We start from the raw sequence: 14,507 nt of genomic DNA, 5'->3' as shown, positions 1-14,507 counted from the left end.
AGGGAGACACTAGCATAAAAATACACTAAAGACCTAGTGATTGGAAAATCGGTTCTTCAATGAAGGGGTAAGCAGTAGCCTCAGAAAATTACGTGCCCTAGTGCAAGCACAGGAATGAAATGGGGTCCTTAGAACAACAGTAATCCTAAGGCGTGAATTATTTTACGGCCTTAGGATAAGTCAAATTAAATTATTTTAAATTGTCTACGTTGGACCAAATGGCCGGACAAGTGCGAATAGGTAATGCCAGAGCAGTGTCGGTACGGCGTTGCGTTGGGAAGCAGCTAACAATTTCATTAGTAGCATCTGTGTGTGCAGTTGTGAGTTAATTTGCACATTTTATGAATAGCCTAGGGACTTTTAAAAGTGAAAATTGAAGGGTTTTTAAAGTTATTAAGTGTGCCACCAATGCAAAACTACCTCTCTCACTCTCACTCTCACCCTCTCTCTCTTCCTAGGGCCCCGCTATTTAGGAGCACCCCCTCCCCCATTTCTCAGTGTTGGCCGTGCTAGGATCCTAACCCCCCTATTGTGAGTATGCTCTACGCATTGGAGCCCTCCATGGAAGCTTGAGAGCAGCCCCTTGCAACATATGTGGTGGCCTAGTGCTCCCATTGTCTAGAACAAGGGTTCTCGTAGCCATAGCCAGCTTTCGGTAAAGTTTCATTGCGAGAAGTTGCAGCGGGCACTCTCTTCGTAGAGTGTTGTGACTGTAAATTCTCTGTTTTCAGCCCCTAATCATCTCTTTTAGGGTGAATTTTAGCAAAATACACATAGAATCTAGTTCTTCTCTACCTACACTACGCATACACAAAGTTTGGTGCGATTCCATCGCGAAAAAGGTCTCTATTTCGGCTTTGGAAGGTGCTCAGGTGACATTTTCAGGTTATGTGCAGAAAATTACAGTAAGCATGTGTGCGTGCATTTTGCGTGTTTCTCCCTTGTTTTTGTTGCAGGAATGATTATGCAGAAAGGGACACAGTTAGCGGAAGGTAGACTCTCTTTTTCGAGAGCTTCCGTTGAGTTTTGGTGGAAGATAGACTCTCATTTTCGAGAGCTTCCCAAAATCTCATAGCAGAGGGAAAATCCTCTTAGTATTCTGAGAGTAGCTTTCGCACTCTCTCAGTCAGAAGCAGAAAAGAAAAAAATAGAGGACGGGCAATGGCCCCGTTCCTGTGCTTGTAAAGATTCTCCCTTAGTAATAAAGATATTCTCTTTATGGGGGGGGACCAACCCATCTTCTGGTCCCCAATGATGTGTCAAGCTTTCTCTCTCTCTCTCTCTCCAAAGTCTCTTGAGTATTTGAAGTACAATTAAAAGTCAGTTTTCGCTTCCGTATTTTTGTGACACTATCCTTTGGAGAGTCAGCGTCACTGTCTGTGGGATTGCCCCATGGCACAACAGGTTTGGTTGCGGATTCTTCAACTGATGCGAGCTCTTTCCATAGTGCGGTAGTACACTTGGGGTGTTGTTGCCTGGTCCACCCTTACGGGCCCTGCACTCCAGTTTGAGCTAACCTCCACCAGCAGGATGATAGTGATCCAAGGGGGTCAACCTACACTTCAGTCTTCCACAGAGCCTACCCAAGGAGTGGTGCAGTGAGAGAAAGGTGTGTAGTGAGAGAGAGGTGTGTTGGGAGCTTGTCTGTGGCCTGACACTCTGGTTCATTTGGCGGGCCCGTTGCTTCCGCATCTTCGAGGCTCACCGTGTCCAACCAGCGGAGACTGTTCGTGACTTTTGGCTGGAGTTGATTCATACTCTGAGGGGTCACTCTGAGAGACTTCAGGGCAGCTCCGACTGCATAAGGGTGCGTAGAGAGGCTTTCTTGCAACTCTGGCGCCCAAGGTCTTTCTTCACCATGGTCCAGGGTGCGCCTAGATGGCACTACTGACCACCCGTGTGGCTCGTTTCTCCTCCCTTTTTGTGATTTAGCCTCATTGTACTTATTTTGTTTACTCACACTACACAGGGAGAGTCTTCCCATGCTTTTGATGTAGCCCTCTCTATAGAGGTGGTTTGTAGCTTTATGGGCAGTTTTTACTAACTAATGGAAGGATCTTTTTCTCGGAAAAAAGAAACAATACATTGAACTACCATCCACCTACGAGGTGGGTCATTAAAACCAACATTCGTCCGTAATTCATGCCGAATAAGCATAAGCACTCCCTACTAATTAGCATTGCCGGCATAAGCTATCCAATATTCCGCAAAGTAAGATGACTGACAGGCAAAATGGTGTTGATTATGCTCTTGAAGAACTATCATTTTTACCTTACATGTATGTACATAGTGCCAGGTTAGCCTCCACTTGTCGTGATTGTATAAGCCACACACATTATATGAAATGCACCTCAAAAGACTATGCATACTATGCGATATGTACAGAGGGCAAAGAAATAAGAGAATTAAGTGTTGGTGCCCATCACAAAGTGACTCCGAACGGGAACTGGAACGGGAAGGTGTGGAACGGGACAGGAACGAGAGGGAGGAGGGGGGCCGAAACGGGGACAAGGACGGGGATGGAACGGTAGACCAAAGAAACCATATATATTATATGTATTATAGGCTCATAGGTTAGTGGAAAACTATAAGCTAAGCTTTTGAATTCAACCACCCTAATTAGAGCCATATTTAGGCATGTTTTATGGTGACGGAGCTTGAGAGAAGGATGGAGTTTGATTCTTGTTGGTTGACAATAGTTCCTTGTCCCTTCCCAACTATTTTCTTAAGGTGGGTGAAGAATTTCTTCATTTGTCCCTCCCTCAAGAGCTCGTTACCCTTCTCCACGAAGCGCTCGAAGGATCTTCGGTTGTTGTCTCTAACAGCGGCTTTCGCACGAAGTGCTATTGCCTTGTTCTCTTTAACCGCTTGCCGACCAGCCCTAGTGATCGCAGATTTGTTGCTCACCTTATTCCAGGCTTTTTGGCACGCATTAATGAGTCTTCAAGCGCGAGGTTCCAGTGAACAACCTGACCTTTGCCTCGGTGGGGGCTTCGTAGATAGAGCTCCAGCCTCTTTGGCTATACATGTAGCAACGGAAATAAACTTGTCATAGCACTGCTGGATCGCATGCCCTGTTGGATCTCATGCCCATCCTCATTCTCGAGGTGAAACAGGGTGTTCCATCGATTCTCATCGAGGAATATCCTGCTATTCAATTCCATTTTGCAAACATCTAACTTGGGCACGTGCTGCATAGCAGCTACGGTTTCCACTCCCGAGTCCACACAGAGCAAGTTGCACACCTAGTGACAAGTGATCTGACAAGTCTACCCCCCTCTGTACTGAATTGTTGAGAAGTTGTCTCGTGGCGGACTCGTTCATAATAAAGTGATCGATGTCTGACTTTTCCTTCCCCCACTTGGAATGATACGTGAGGTTCGAGCCCCGAACCTTTAGGCTCTCGAATCCTCTCCCACATCTCCATAGCCACTTCTTCAGTGCCCCCATCTTCATGTTAAAGTCACCCCCAACAATCACGGGTAGGTTTTTGTTCGAGATGATCCCCAACGTTCGGGCGAGGGTATCCAAAGCAATTGTCCTGGCTTCGCCTAACTGGCGTTGTGGGATGTATACATTTCCATGAATCCATGCCCTTGAACCTTTGGGACAAAATTGTATAAAAATTTGATTTGGGGAAGAGAAGTTGAGCTCAAAGGGCCTGAGCTCATTCGTGACTAGCGACGCCATTCCACGTTCTCCTGGTTTCGCAGTGCCTAGGGAATTAAAGACCACATGTCTTGGAAGTCTAAGATCCTTGGAACATTTGGGTCTCTTGCATCCCGACAATGCTCCATTTTCCGGGGCCCATCAACAACCCAAGTTCGCTCCTTTTGTGTCTGAGTCTGTTAACGGTGAAGGTGGCTACCTTAATGTGCTTGACGAGCTACTCCCCGACGGAGGGAGATCTAGGTCTACGAGTCCGGTCTCGGAAAGGTCTCGACATTCTGCAACGCCACCTGCTGAAGCGTTGTTCTGCAACTAGTTTGTTTACGAGCGCTTCAGCTGACCTAAGAGAGTGGGTATAGAGATCAAAGCCGATGCTATTGCTATGCATGCTGGTAACCTTTCTAACTTTGATCACACTAGCTCCCACTCTCACAATCTCCAACTGTCTCCAAAAAGCTTCAGACACTGTGGTTGTCCGCTCCCCAAACACATGCTAAACCGAGTTCACCAGAGGCTACTCCATGTTTCAACGTCGCCAGAGTCAGACGGGTCATGCACACCGTATTCAGTCACCTAATGTCACTGCAATTACCCCGTGGGGTGGTCTATCCACCCCTGTCGTGTGGGGTCCAATCCCCACACTCGGGGCTTCGGCCTCACGGGGTGGTCTATCCACCCCCACAGCAAAGGGTCCAATCCCCCTGCTGCGAGCCAAGGTAAAATCCCCCACCCCACGAAGTGGTCTATCCACTTCAAGCGCAGAGAGTCCAATCCCCCTGCTTGAGGTGCTTTGCAAGGTATCCACCGAAATACAAGGGGACCCGTGGGGTTCGATCCTCTTATTCGGGGCTCGTCGGGTGCTCATGCTGAAGCATAAGCATAGGTCCACCAAGAGCGCTTTGAGATTATATATAGAGCTTTGAGAATGTAGGAAGGAAAGAAAGGGCGCAAGAGAGCAAGAGCGTTTTTGCTATATTTGTACTATTCATAAGAGACCCCATTTACACTCTCTCCCTCGGGGGACTAGGAGAAAGACGGCTCGCTTCTCATCCCTCCGCGGTGCTAGGGAGAGCGCCAATTATTTCCCCTCATCCCCCTCGTTGGCCTTCAAGGGGGAGGTTCACACAACATACTTCGCTTATGCACTCGAAGAGTGAAGCTGGGTCCCCACTATGGAGTGGTTCCTTGTACTTTTTTTATGTTCACAACACACCCCCTTTCTCGCACCCGATTGGGGGTACTGCTCGAGACTCATCCCCTGCAGCTAGTGGGAGAGCTGCCACTCCTTTCTCCCCCCCTTGTGGCCCTAAGGGAAAGAGCCTTTGACCCAGGTCTGGGTGGGGGGGACCCCCTTGTGGCCCTAAGGGAAAGAGCCTTTGACCCAGGTCTGGGTGGGGGGGAGAGGTTTTTACACCCCCTGGTTGGCCTGCAAGGGGGAGGTTTACACAACATACTTCACTTCCACACTCAGAGAGTGAAGTTGGGTCCCCACTATGGAGTGCGTCCTTGTACTTTTTTTATGTTCACAACACACCCCCCCTTCTCACACCCGATTGGGGAGTACTGCTAGAGACTCATCCCCTCGTAAGGAGTGGGATAGCCGCCACTCCTTTCTCCCCCCCTTGTGGCCCTTAAAGAAGGCGCCTTTTACCCAGGTCTAGGGGGCGAGAGGTTTTTACACCCCTCTCCCAAACACCCCGTAGGGTGGTCCCGAGATGTCCAAGAACTTCCCCTACGGGGCTCTTCGTTAACCTTAGGAAAATGAGTTACCCCACCCTCCTAAGGGCCTCCGGAGGCAGTGCGTTTAGCCCAGGCACATGGCGTAATGCGTTCAATACCCATAGGACAAACATCAGGTGTGATGCATTCAAAACCTACAAGGGATGAGTTGCCCCATCCGCTGGGAGGCTATACAAAGGAAAACCTACAATGGATGAGTCACCCCATCCGTTAGAGGTTATAAAGAGGCAGAGCCTACAAGGTATGAGTTGCCCCATCCATTGGGAGGCTATACAGAGGCAATGGAGAGTTCTCGGTTGAAATCCAGTCCCGCCACGTGGAGGTGACTCATTGTATACACGTGTATGTATATATATATATATATATATATATATATATATATATATATATATATATATATATATATAGAGATAGAGAGAGAGAGAGAGAGAGAGAGAGAGAGAGAGAGAGAGAGAGAGAGAGAGAGAGGGGGGGGGGGCATGCTTGCTTTTCCCTATGAGGAGGAGCCTTCTTGTAAGCAAGGGTTGTTCTTGCTTGAGAGAGAGAGAGAGAGAGAGAGAGAGAGAGAGAGAGAGAGAGAGAGAGCATGTACAGAGCTTCCTCAACTTGAGTGTGTTGTGCTGCCCATAGCAGGCTGCTACCCACCTGCCACTCAGATTTTTCGTTTGTATGCATTTCTTTGCCGTGGTATATGGGTGTGTGTGTGTGTGTGTGTGACCGCCAGGACGCATCAACCACATTAGACGCGTTGTACCTGATCTTTCTGATGGGTTTTCCTCACATTGAAGTTTCCCACTTGTAAATTAATCTAAAGATTTACAAAAAAAATGTGTGTGTGTGTGTGTGTGTGTGTGTGTGTGTGTGTGTGTAGCATTTGTCACGTGCTTGCCGCCAAGTCAAAAGCATGTATGCCTTAGAGAAAGTGTGTGTGTGTGTGTGTGTGAGAGAGAGAGAGAGAAAGAGAGCCCGCGCAACTTGAGCATGTGCACATCCCTCCATCGCTAGGCGACCTGCTGATCTGTGCGTTTGTCAGCCTTTGCTCGGGCGTCCGTCCTTAGCGTGCTCTGATCTGTAAAACTTTCATCCCAAGCTAGTGTATTGCTTTGGGCTATGTGTGTGCGCCCGGTGCACATAGAGTTTTGAAATTACACGACGGATTACCATACAAGCAACATAAAGCAATGGGCTCATCTTCGATTGATGCTTTGTCCCTCATTAAGGAGTGCCTGCACTAGGAGTTTGAGTATGCTTGTAGGGCCTAGGAGGGTCCAGAACCTGAGAAAAAGGTCCTTATTCCTGTCCAACATTCAATGAATCCTGTCGCCCAATGTGCACTAAATGCGGCTATACTCTTCTTTCTTGGCAAAATGCCAACGGCAAAGGATGTGGGACAATGGGTGGATTTTCTGCTTAAGCGGCAAGTGGTTCCAGGAGTTTATTTAAGGGCCCGTGGATTCTATGAGGTCTTGTGGCTGACAATGAAGCCAGAGATGCCCTGCTTGAAATGTCACCGTTGTTCTTTAACACGCAAATGACAAACGTATTGCCATGGGCTCTTATCAAAGATTATTAGAGTCTCATTCGACATAAATGTCCGGTATGGGTGGAGGTGGTGGATTTTCCCCGCACGTGGCGTCAGAAAGAACCCATGTTTTCCCCTCACTGATTGCCAACTCATATTTCATATGGAATCAGAATGTCCAGAGCTCCTCCAAGCTCCTCCTTCCGCTTTGCCGCCTCCACATCCCCCCCCCCCCCCCCCCCCCCCCCCCGGAACTTAGATACAATGGTGCTTCGACTTCTACAACATCTTCCGTTGTGGATTAAGGGAAAGCTGGATAGGCTCCTTGGTAAACAAGAAGCCTAAGAACCAACCATTCAAGAAGTGGACTTGGACAACCAGAACCCAGAATTGGATGAATAAATATATCCCTGCGGCTGACTTTAGCTCAGTCCGCTACCACACATGGGACAAGTGGGACGAGAGGCATTCGTGCCTAGCGTTGGAGCCCTGTAAGACAGCCGGCTATGAACAAACGCGTGGGTACATGCTGTAGCTCAATAGGAGCACTCCAGTGAATAGGAAGGAGGAAAGAGTGCTGGTTCTCGCAAGAGTAGGTGGGCTCAAATTGGCAGATAATTGGAGGTGCGGACAGTGTTTGTGCACTATGTTCCTAGTTAGAGGGTCGTTCGCTTTCGCGTTTGCTGGTGTGTTGCTTGGCACTTGATGGGCTAAGGGGGCGTGGATAAACTGGTTCAACTCCACCTTCAACGATATCGACCTGCCGTTGGACCCTGAAGAGATGACCGTCATCCTCCTTGGCGGGGATGCTCGTGGGAAGCGGCTACCCTTCTTGGTACGCAGGAACGGAACCGCAGGGCACGTCTGTGTGGCGAAGTTCATCGGTGAGGCTGTGCCCCGGTACTTGAGTGCTTTGTATAGGCGGATGGAAGGGGTGATGCCTTCCTTCCTATGCTTACTATTATACTCCGATCCTCTCGATGGAAATGACGTTATTCTCCCCAAGCGAAGCCAAATGAGCGATAAGAGCCACTCAAGTGCCAAAAGGAGGTTGGGAGATGAAAGGGAGACACCACCAACCTCGGCGGACACCACTTGTAAACCGATGCCCTTCCAAGCGGGTATGGCATTTCCTCTGGGAAAACCGTCGGGTTACAAGGGCAGTTTAGCGTGGTGATAAGCTACCTAGCGGAGGAAACTCCAAAGGGAAGGCCGAAGCAAGTCCCACAGTACCTGGGCCTTTGGGCCTTTGACCAGAGGTACTTGGTCGCTGTCATGCCCATTACTAGTCAGTGAGATGGGTCTCTCAAGGGCACTGCCCTAAGAGTGTAGATAATCCTGGCCTCTTGGGGAAGCAAAACCCAGTAGTCGAGGGGAAACTAGTGACAAAAGCGTCTGCCCTAGGAGCTTGGGTGCATTCAATCTCAGTTAGTCTTCTTGTGCTTTTTTTTTTTTTTGATGTACGGGGGAACAGCCGAGAGTGCCCAAAGCCGACACCTAAAACAAAACAAAAAGTGTATACGAACGTACGAACATATGTATGTGGAGAGTGTGCATTGCATGTGTGTGTGTGTGTGTGTGTGTGTGTGAGAGAGAGAGAGAGAGAGAGAGAGAGAGAGAGAGAGAGAGAGAGAGAGATGTAGTAATATGGGTTTTGCAGCAAGGAATTCATCCACCTCTATCCGTGAAAGATGCCACCTCAGGACTACCTTCAAGAACCGAGTATCAGAGGAAAAAGCCAGTCAAGCTCAATCCTTGGACACTGGCAGCTTTGAACAAAGATGATGTTCTGCGTGCCGCCACGGTAGCCAAGCAGCAGTCATCAATTTTGAGGCCAGTGGCGGTCAAAAATGAGAAATCAATAGTACTGGAAAGCAGTGGAAGCATGAGTAGCCCTGGAGACATGAGCACTGAGTATGTGCCCCCCCCTACCATGAGTAATTCAAGCAGAACGGGGGTTCAACTGCACAGGAACTTAGCTGGCCCATCTCCGCCTGCAAGTTTTGTTGGTCAGGCAACTTTTTCTGCATCAAATTTTGATGGGGATGGGAGCGATTGTGGAGATATTACTGAGTTAGCAAGAAGAGCTCGGAAGACTCTAAACCCCTTGCAGATGGAGGCCATGAATGCATTTAAGTCCAGCCATGCATTTTCTGGGACTGCTCTTTCTTCTCCGGACAGCAGTAGAACCTCTTCGGAGCAGCATGTTGTCTCTCCACCGAATCAAGCGGATGTGTTTCGCAATCATCATCACTCGCCTGTGTCGACTGACTGGAGATATAATCCACATGGAAGTGACAGTACGGAGGACAGTGATGGGGATGTAAGTTCGCCTTGCACACCCATCAGGCATGTGTTGTATGGGGCACAAAAGAGTGGCTCGTGATCTTTGATGGTTGTCCATTATTGTGGCTTTGAATGGTTTTATTGGTGGTTGGGTGAGCTGATGACCGAAACCCAAGAATGGTGATGAACCACATAAGGAGGGTCTGTGTGATAGGGAAAATGAGGAGGTGCTAGAGTAAGCGACGAGCCTATGTTTTCATGAGTGGATGGTTCATTTGATATCTCAGGCTGAGTTTTGGGTTTGATGATGGCTATAAGGCTAAAATCAAGCTTCTTGGGTTGTTCTTGAATCGTATGAACAAGTCTGCTCTGATGATGAAGTTAGGGCAAATGAGCTGCTAATATCAAGAAAATGGATGATGCAAAAGCATGACTTCATGACTGCAAAATGCAGGATAAGATTGATGGACCTTGACCTTCAAGATGAATACTAGGAGTGGAATTGAGAGGTGTCCCATGCTGGGACTCAACTATAATTTGTTACTATGCAAAATAAAATTTTCCCCCTCATTGGATCTGGTTGTGTAAAATTCTTTCTGTTGTAACAAAGGCCTACTTTCTTTGCTGGAAAATGGGGAAAGCTAGCTGGCTCATCCTCAATGAAGATGTGTTACGGAAACAAAGAACTATGTCAGACTGACTTGCAAATCCAACAAGCTGTCTGCCTCTTCAGACTATGGCACTGCCTTTCAATGTGTGTGTGTGTGTGTGTGTGTGTGTGTGTGTGTTGAGAGAGAGAGAGAGAGGCCTCTTACTATCTCTTTCCACTTAATGGCATGGTTTGAGAAAAGCATGCACTTTTTAGGAGGGCTCAAAACACGTCCGCATAACGCTCCCTTTCTCTCGAAAGGCTGTGCCAACAAAGAAAGTAGTCTTACAAGCTTTTTTTGGTTGTGTCAAAAGTATGTTGTGCCGAATAAAATATATCTTGAATATTCTCTTTGTCAATGCAGCACATTGTAGAGATAAGTTGACCTATAAACTTTTCACATTAAATTCCTCTACTTTTTTGCAGATGCACATTATTAAATATAGAATTTGGAGGTTACTTTTGAAATCTGTACTTGGGACTGCATGAAACCATGAAACCTTGGTGGATAGATTTAAGTAGAAAATGGAGTGGAGAGGGCTTGAAAAGTGGAATGATATTCTGAGTTATGGATAGTCAGTCTTGTGGATTTTAATGTGAGGTCATTAAAGAATATGAATAGTCATAGTTGACAATGAAAAGCAACCTTTTACCTTCTTTTTTCCTCTCTTCTCATTTGTTTTCATTCTTTCAGAAGTAAGGAAAAAACAAGGTAAAAGGTTGTCACATATATGCAAACTTTGTTCTTGATACTTTGGTGTCTCTTGTAGTAACCACCACCATTCAGACCGAAGATGCATGCCACTTTGTTTCTTCAACATTCATTCCCTCCGAGTATTTGTGCATGTACTGAAACCTCTTGGCAATGGCAAATTGGTATAGGCATAAACCAAAGCAAACTTGGCCAAAGCAATAAAGAGCCCTTAGTTGTCCAAGCTTTTTTTGATATAAGCCTAGTGCCATTTTTTATGCTTTCTCCAACTATGCCATAAGCCTCTTGTGATGCTCCATTTCTTTCTCAGTCAAATCCTTCATCATATATCCTTAACCATGGTGTGCATAGTAGACCTCTCATGAGTATGTTCTATAGCTCAGGCTAGTTCTTTCTGACTTGATACTCCAAATAATTCGATGTCTTGGGCAGTCAAAGGATTCTATACAGTAGCAAAATTTTGCAATGGTTGAAGACCACTTTCCAAGTTTGTGATTTAGCATAGACTTCATGGTTTGGGTACTTTAATGAACTACTTTTGCATACTCGTATTAATTGCATTTTTGTGATTTGGTCCTTGTAGGTAAATTCAAAAAAATTTGGTTCAATTTTGTGAAAAACTTGAGAGCAACATCATTTTAGTCTCCTTTCATGCATCTATTGCTTCGGCTTGAGAGTAATTCTTGTAGAGCCGTTTTTCCTTCCTTTGTTACGATTAAATGGCTTACTTTTGCACTAGGAAATGCTAGTCTAATAAAGGCTCTGATACCAATTGTTAATCTAGGGTGGTTAGTTTAAAATTTTTGGACTTATTACACAAGAGAGGAACAAAGAGACACAAAGATTGATTATTCAAATGAGCAAATGTGTAATTAAGTAAAAGCTAATACAAGGGTGCAATACGTGTATCTAGAGCTATGGAGCATTCTGGCTCTAGAGACACGTACTGCACCCTTGTATTAGCTTTTACTTAATTACACATTTGCGCTCCATAGCTACATCAATTGAACCCCCCTTTGTAAGGGTCGATTGATGAAGCTATGGAGCTCATTTTTCATCTAGTACACTTCATTAGAGACCATCTACACCTCATTATACTCATATGACTATGTGCCACATAAGCTAAGATTAGACAAGAGAGGATATCCTGCACACCATTTGTTGTAAGACTACATGCCCAACTCTCTCTCTCTCTCTCTCTCTCTCTCTCAAGCTTGCCATCAACATCCCTCCCTTCTCCCCTACCACCCACCTCCTTTAGCTTGGCACTTCTCGTGGACCTCTCACTCATGCTTGACGGTTTGTATGTGATGCTTTGAGGCATCTAGCATTGAACAAGGATATCTTGGTTGTTCAATACATTGAGCATACCAAGTTGATCCCTTGCACTTGATCGACTAAAGAGAGTAGGGAATTGTGAGCACCATCCCATTGTCTAGTGTCCATCTTATAGCGCATTTGAGGTGGTGATTATATGATATGGAATACGTGTGCAAAATCAAAATTAACTTAAGATTGCATCAAAGTTACTAAAACTTCACCAAAGTGGAAATTTTATTTAAAAATTATGTTTCCATAATAGGATTAACTGTAAATACAAGCATTACTTATTCCTTAAAAGCATAAGAAACTCTTGAAAACTACGAAAGGTAATTATGTAGCACTCTAGACCTCATTAAGAAAAGTTTAAGGGTGGATTTTTGGCCCAAAAGAAAAAAAAGACCAAAAACATTCAAACGGTTCAGGAACGGAAGTGCCAAACTTAATTCTAGTATTTGAATTTAGCATGTTGACAAATTTTTACTATGATGTATAATTATAGCCATAACCTTTCTTATTTAGGTTGGGATCTTTTTCAAATAAAGATGTGAAGGGGTTTCAAACTTACACATAAAAAGGGTAGGTTTAGCAAAAAAAAAAACTTGCATAGGGTCGTTTAAAATCTTTATGTTCCCGTCCCCAAAGAGTTGGTCTAAGGGTAAGGCTTTGGCCTCTCAACCTACGGGTTGTGGGTTCAAATCCCCCATTGGGTCACACTTTAGAGGGACCTAGGGTAGGTCACCTGAGGAGGAGGTTCCTAGTTGGTTGCTACCCGACCATGTCACATGGCTAATATTTGGAAAGGATAAGCACCTCCCCCTATGGGCCCTTTGATGTGTCGAAAAAAAATAATCTTTATTTATGTTCCCACGTGATATACAATGTTGTTTCTAAGTGGTGGGTACCCAATAGGAGAGGAGATTGAGCATAGGCAAGGCAACTAGTGGATGCGATGAGGGCAAAGAGGATCCAATGTCTGAGGTAACACCAAGTTTGGGAGATGTTATGAATGGTCAAAATCTATAAATTGCCTATTAATACAGAATCATTAGTCTTTTTTGTGTCACTTATATACAAACATAGCAACCCATTACAACTATAACCACGTATGAAGATTTGGAATGGCACAAAGATTTCCAGTACTTGCATATTTGTTTGGTCATGACAGAGAGCAACATTTGATGCTTGCATGATAAATCATCTTTGTCATTGGATTAGGCTATACATCAGGAAACATAACTATGTGAGGACTATTGTAATGTGGTTGGCTAACATGTGACATTTCAAGACCAGCAAAGCAAGGATCAATTTATTGATGTAGGAAGACTTTGTTGACATTTTGCATAGAATGTTAAATTTCTTTGGTTATGAAATGTTCATACATGACCATTCATTGTCTCTTATGCTAAGAACATATTATGAACTCCTCACAATTCTACCCTAGTTGATGAGCGAGTGGGTGTGGTTCCAAGGGGTCTATTAAGGCCCCTATCACACGTCCGCCCGAACGTGTGTGCAATTGAGTTGGCAAAAACTTACTGGCTGTTGCTAGCGTCCATGGCAACAGGTTCTCATCCGGCATAGACCCTTTGATCATCTTCACTCAACGACGGACATGAAGAACAAAGCACACACGAGCTGCGAGCACAAGCGTTCATCTTTTGACCATGTACCGTACTCGTGTCTGACTGAGGCCTAAGGCAATTCGCAGGCCAAAGATTTGGAATGCTTCAATTTGTAAAGGTATGTAGAGAAGATAATAAACCAGGCATTCACTAACATACAGACGGTGGCACTGCTTGCTGTGCCTTGAAAACTCTATGATGTTGAATCAAACAAAATTCTTCAGATTATTACTAAGGTCAAGAAATTAATTAAATTACTTGTAATACCTTATCAATCAAATAGTGTATGATATTGAATGAAACCAAATTCTTCAGATTCCATACTATCTTCACAAACAAGTAGGTAGTATGGTATGTGCCTACGATTTTGGAGCACGAGTTTATTAAGGAATTCATAGTAGGCTTGAAGAGGAAGAGGGAAAGGGAGGGCATGGAAGATAAGCAAGACGATCAGAAGGCAAAAAGATGCAAAGCTTCATCTCTAGTCGGCCTCCTTGCGGTGAGGTGCAACCCTGCGGGAGAGCCCTTAACACCCATAGCTCTGCCCCCTTCTCCTAGGTCATACCCTTCATGAGTGGGCAAGCTGCCTCTTCTACACCTTGGCCTCGACGGCCCTGCCTCATCAAGCCTGCAGACCTCGGCTCACCCAGTCACTAACAAGCAAATAAGAAATTGTTCACACAGTTATAGCACTACGTAGGCAGTCCCTTCGACCCTAGAAATAGGAGCTGCTTCCCACGGGGAGGTAGAGGCTCGAGTTCTGCCTACTCATCAAGCAAGCAAACATGGCTCGAGTTTGGTCTACCAACCTCATCAAACACAATGAATACACCCTACCAACGACACCACGATAATCGCACCATCTTCGTCTTCAAAACTAAAGAGGCGCATATAACGCTTCTACAACAAGCATGACTTCTCAAGGGGGCCGAAGTATGGATAAGTGATGCCTTGACCCCCTCCCAACTCAAAGTCAAGAATCAA

General features: G+C 45.6%; 1 protein-coding gene across 1 annotated transcript in view; it reads left to right on the top strand.

Annotated features, from left to right (window-relative positions):
• The window catches only part of LOC147463267 (putative protein S-acyltransferase 22), a 70,783-nt gene extending 60,829 nt beyond the window's left edge, over positions 1 to 9,954 (top strand). Inside the window, exon 9 of the mRNA XM_086487854.1 lies at positions 8,592 to 9,954. Within this exon, the coding sequence (XP_086343980.1) occupies positions 8,592 to 9,317 (726 nt within the window). The 3' untranslated portion in view covers positions 9,318 to 9,954. The remainder of the gene's footprint in view (positions 1 to 8,591) is intronic.
• Positions 9,955 to 14,507: the final 4,553 nt, after the last annotated feature.

The sequence above is a fragment of the Adiantum capillus-veneris genome, chromosome 2, assembly GCF_014529385.1.
Source record: "Adiantum capillus-veneris isolate H3 chromosome 2, ASM1452938v2, whole genome shotgun sequence".
Classification (NCBI taxonomy): domain Eukaryota; kingdom Viridiplantae; phylum Streptophyta; class Polypodiopsida; order Polypodiales; family Pteridaceae; genus Adiantum; species Adiantum capillus-veneris.
This window is presented reverse-complemented; position numbering and strand designations above follow the sequence as displayed.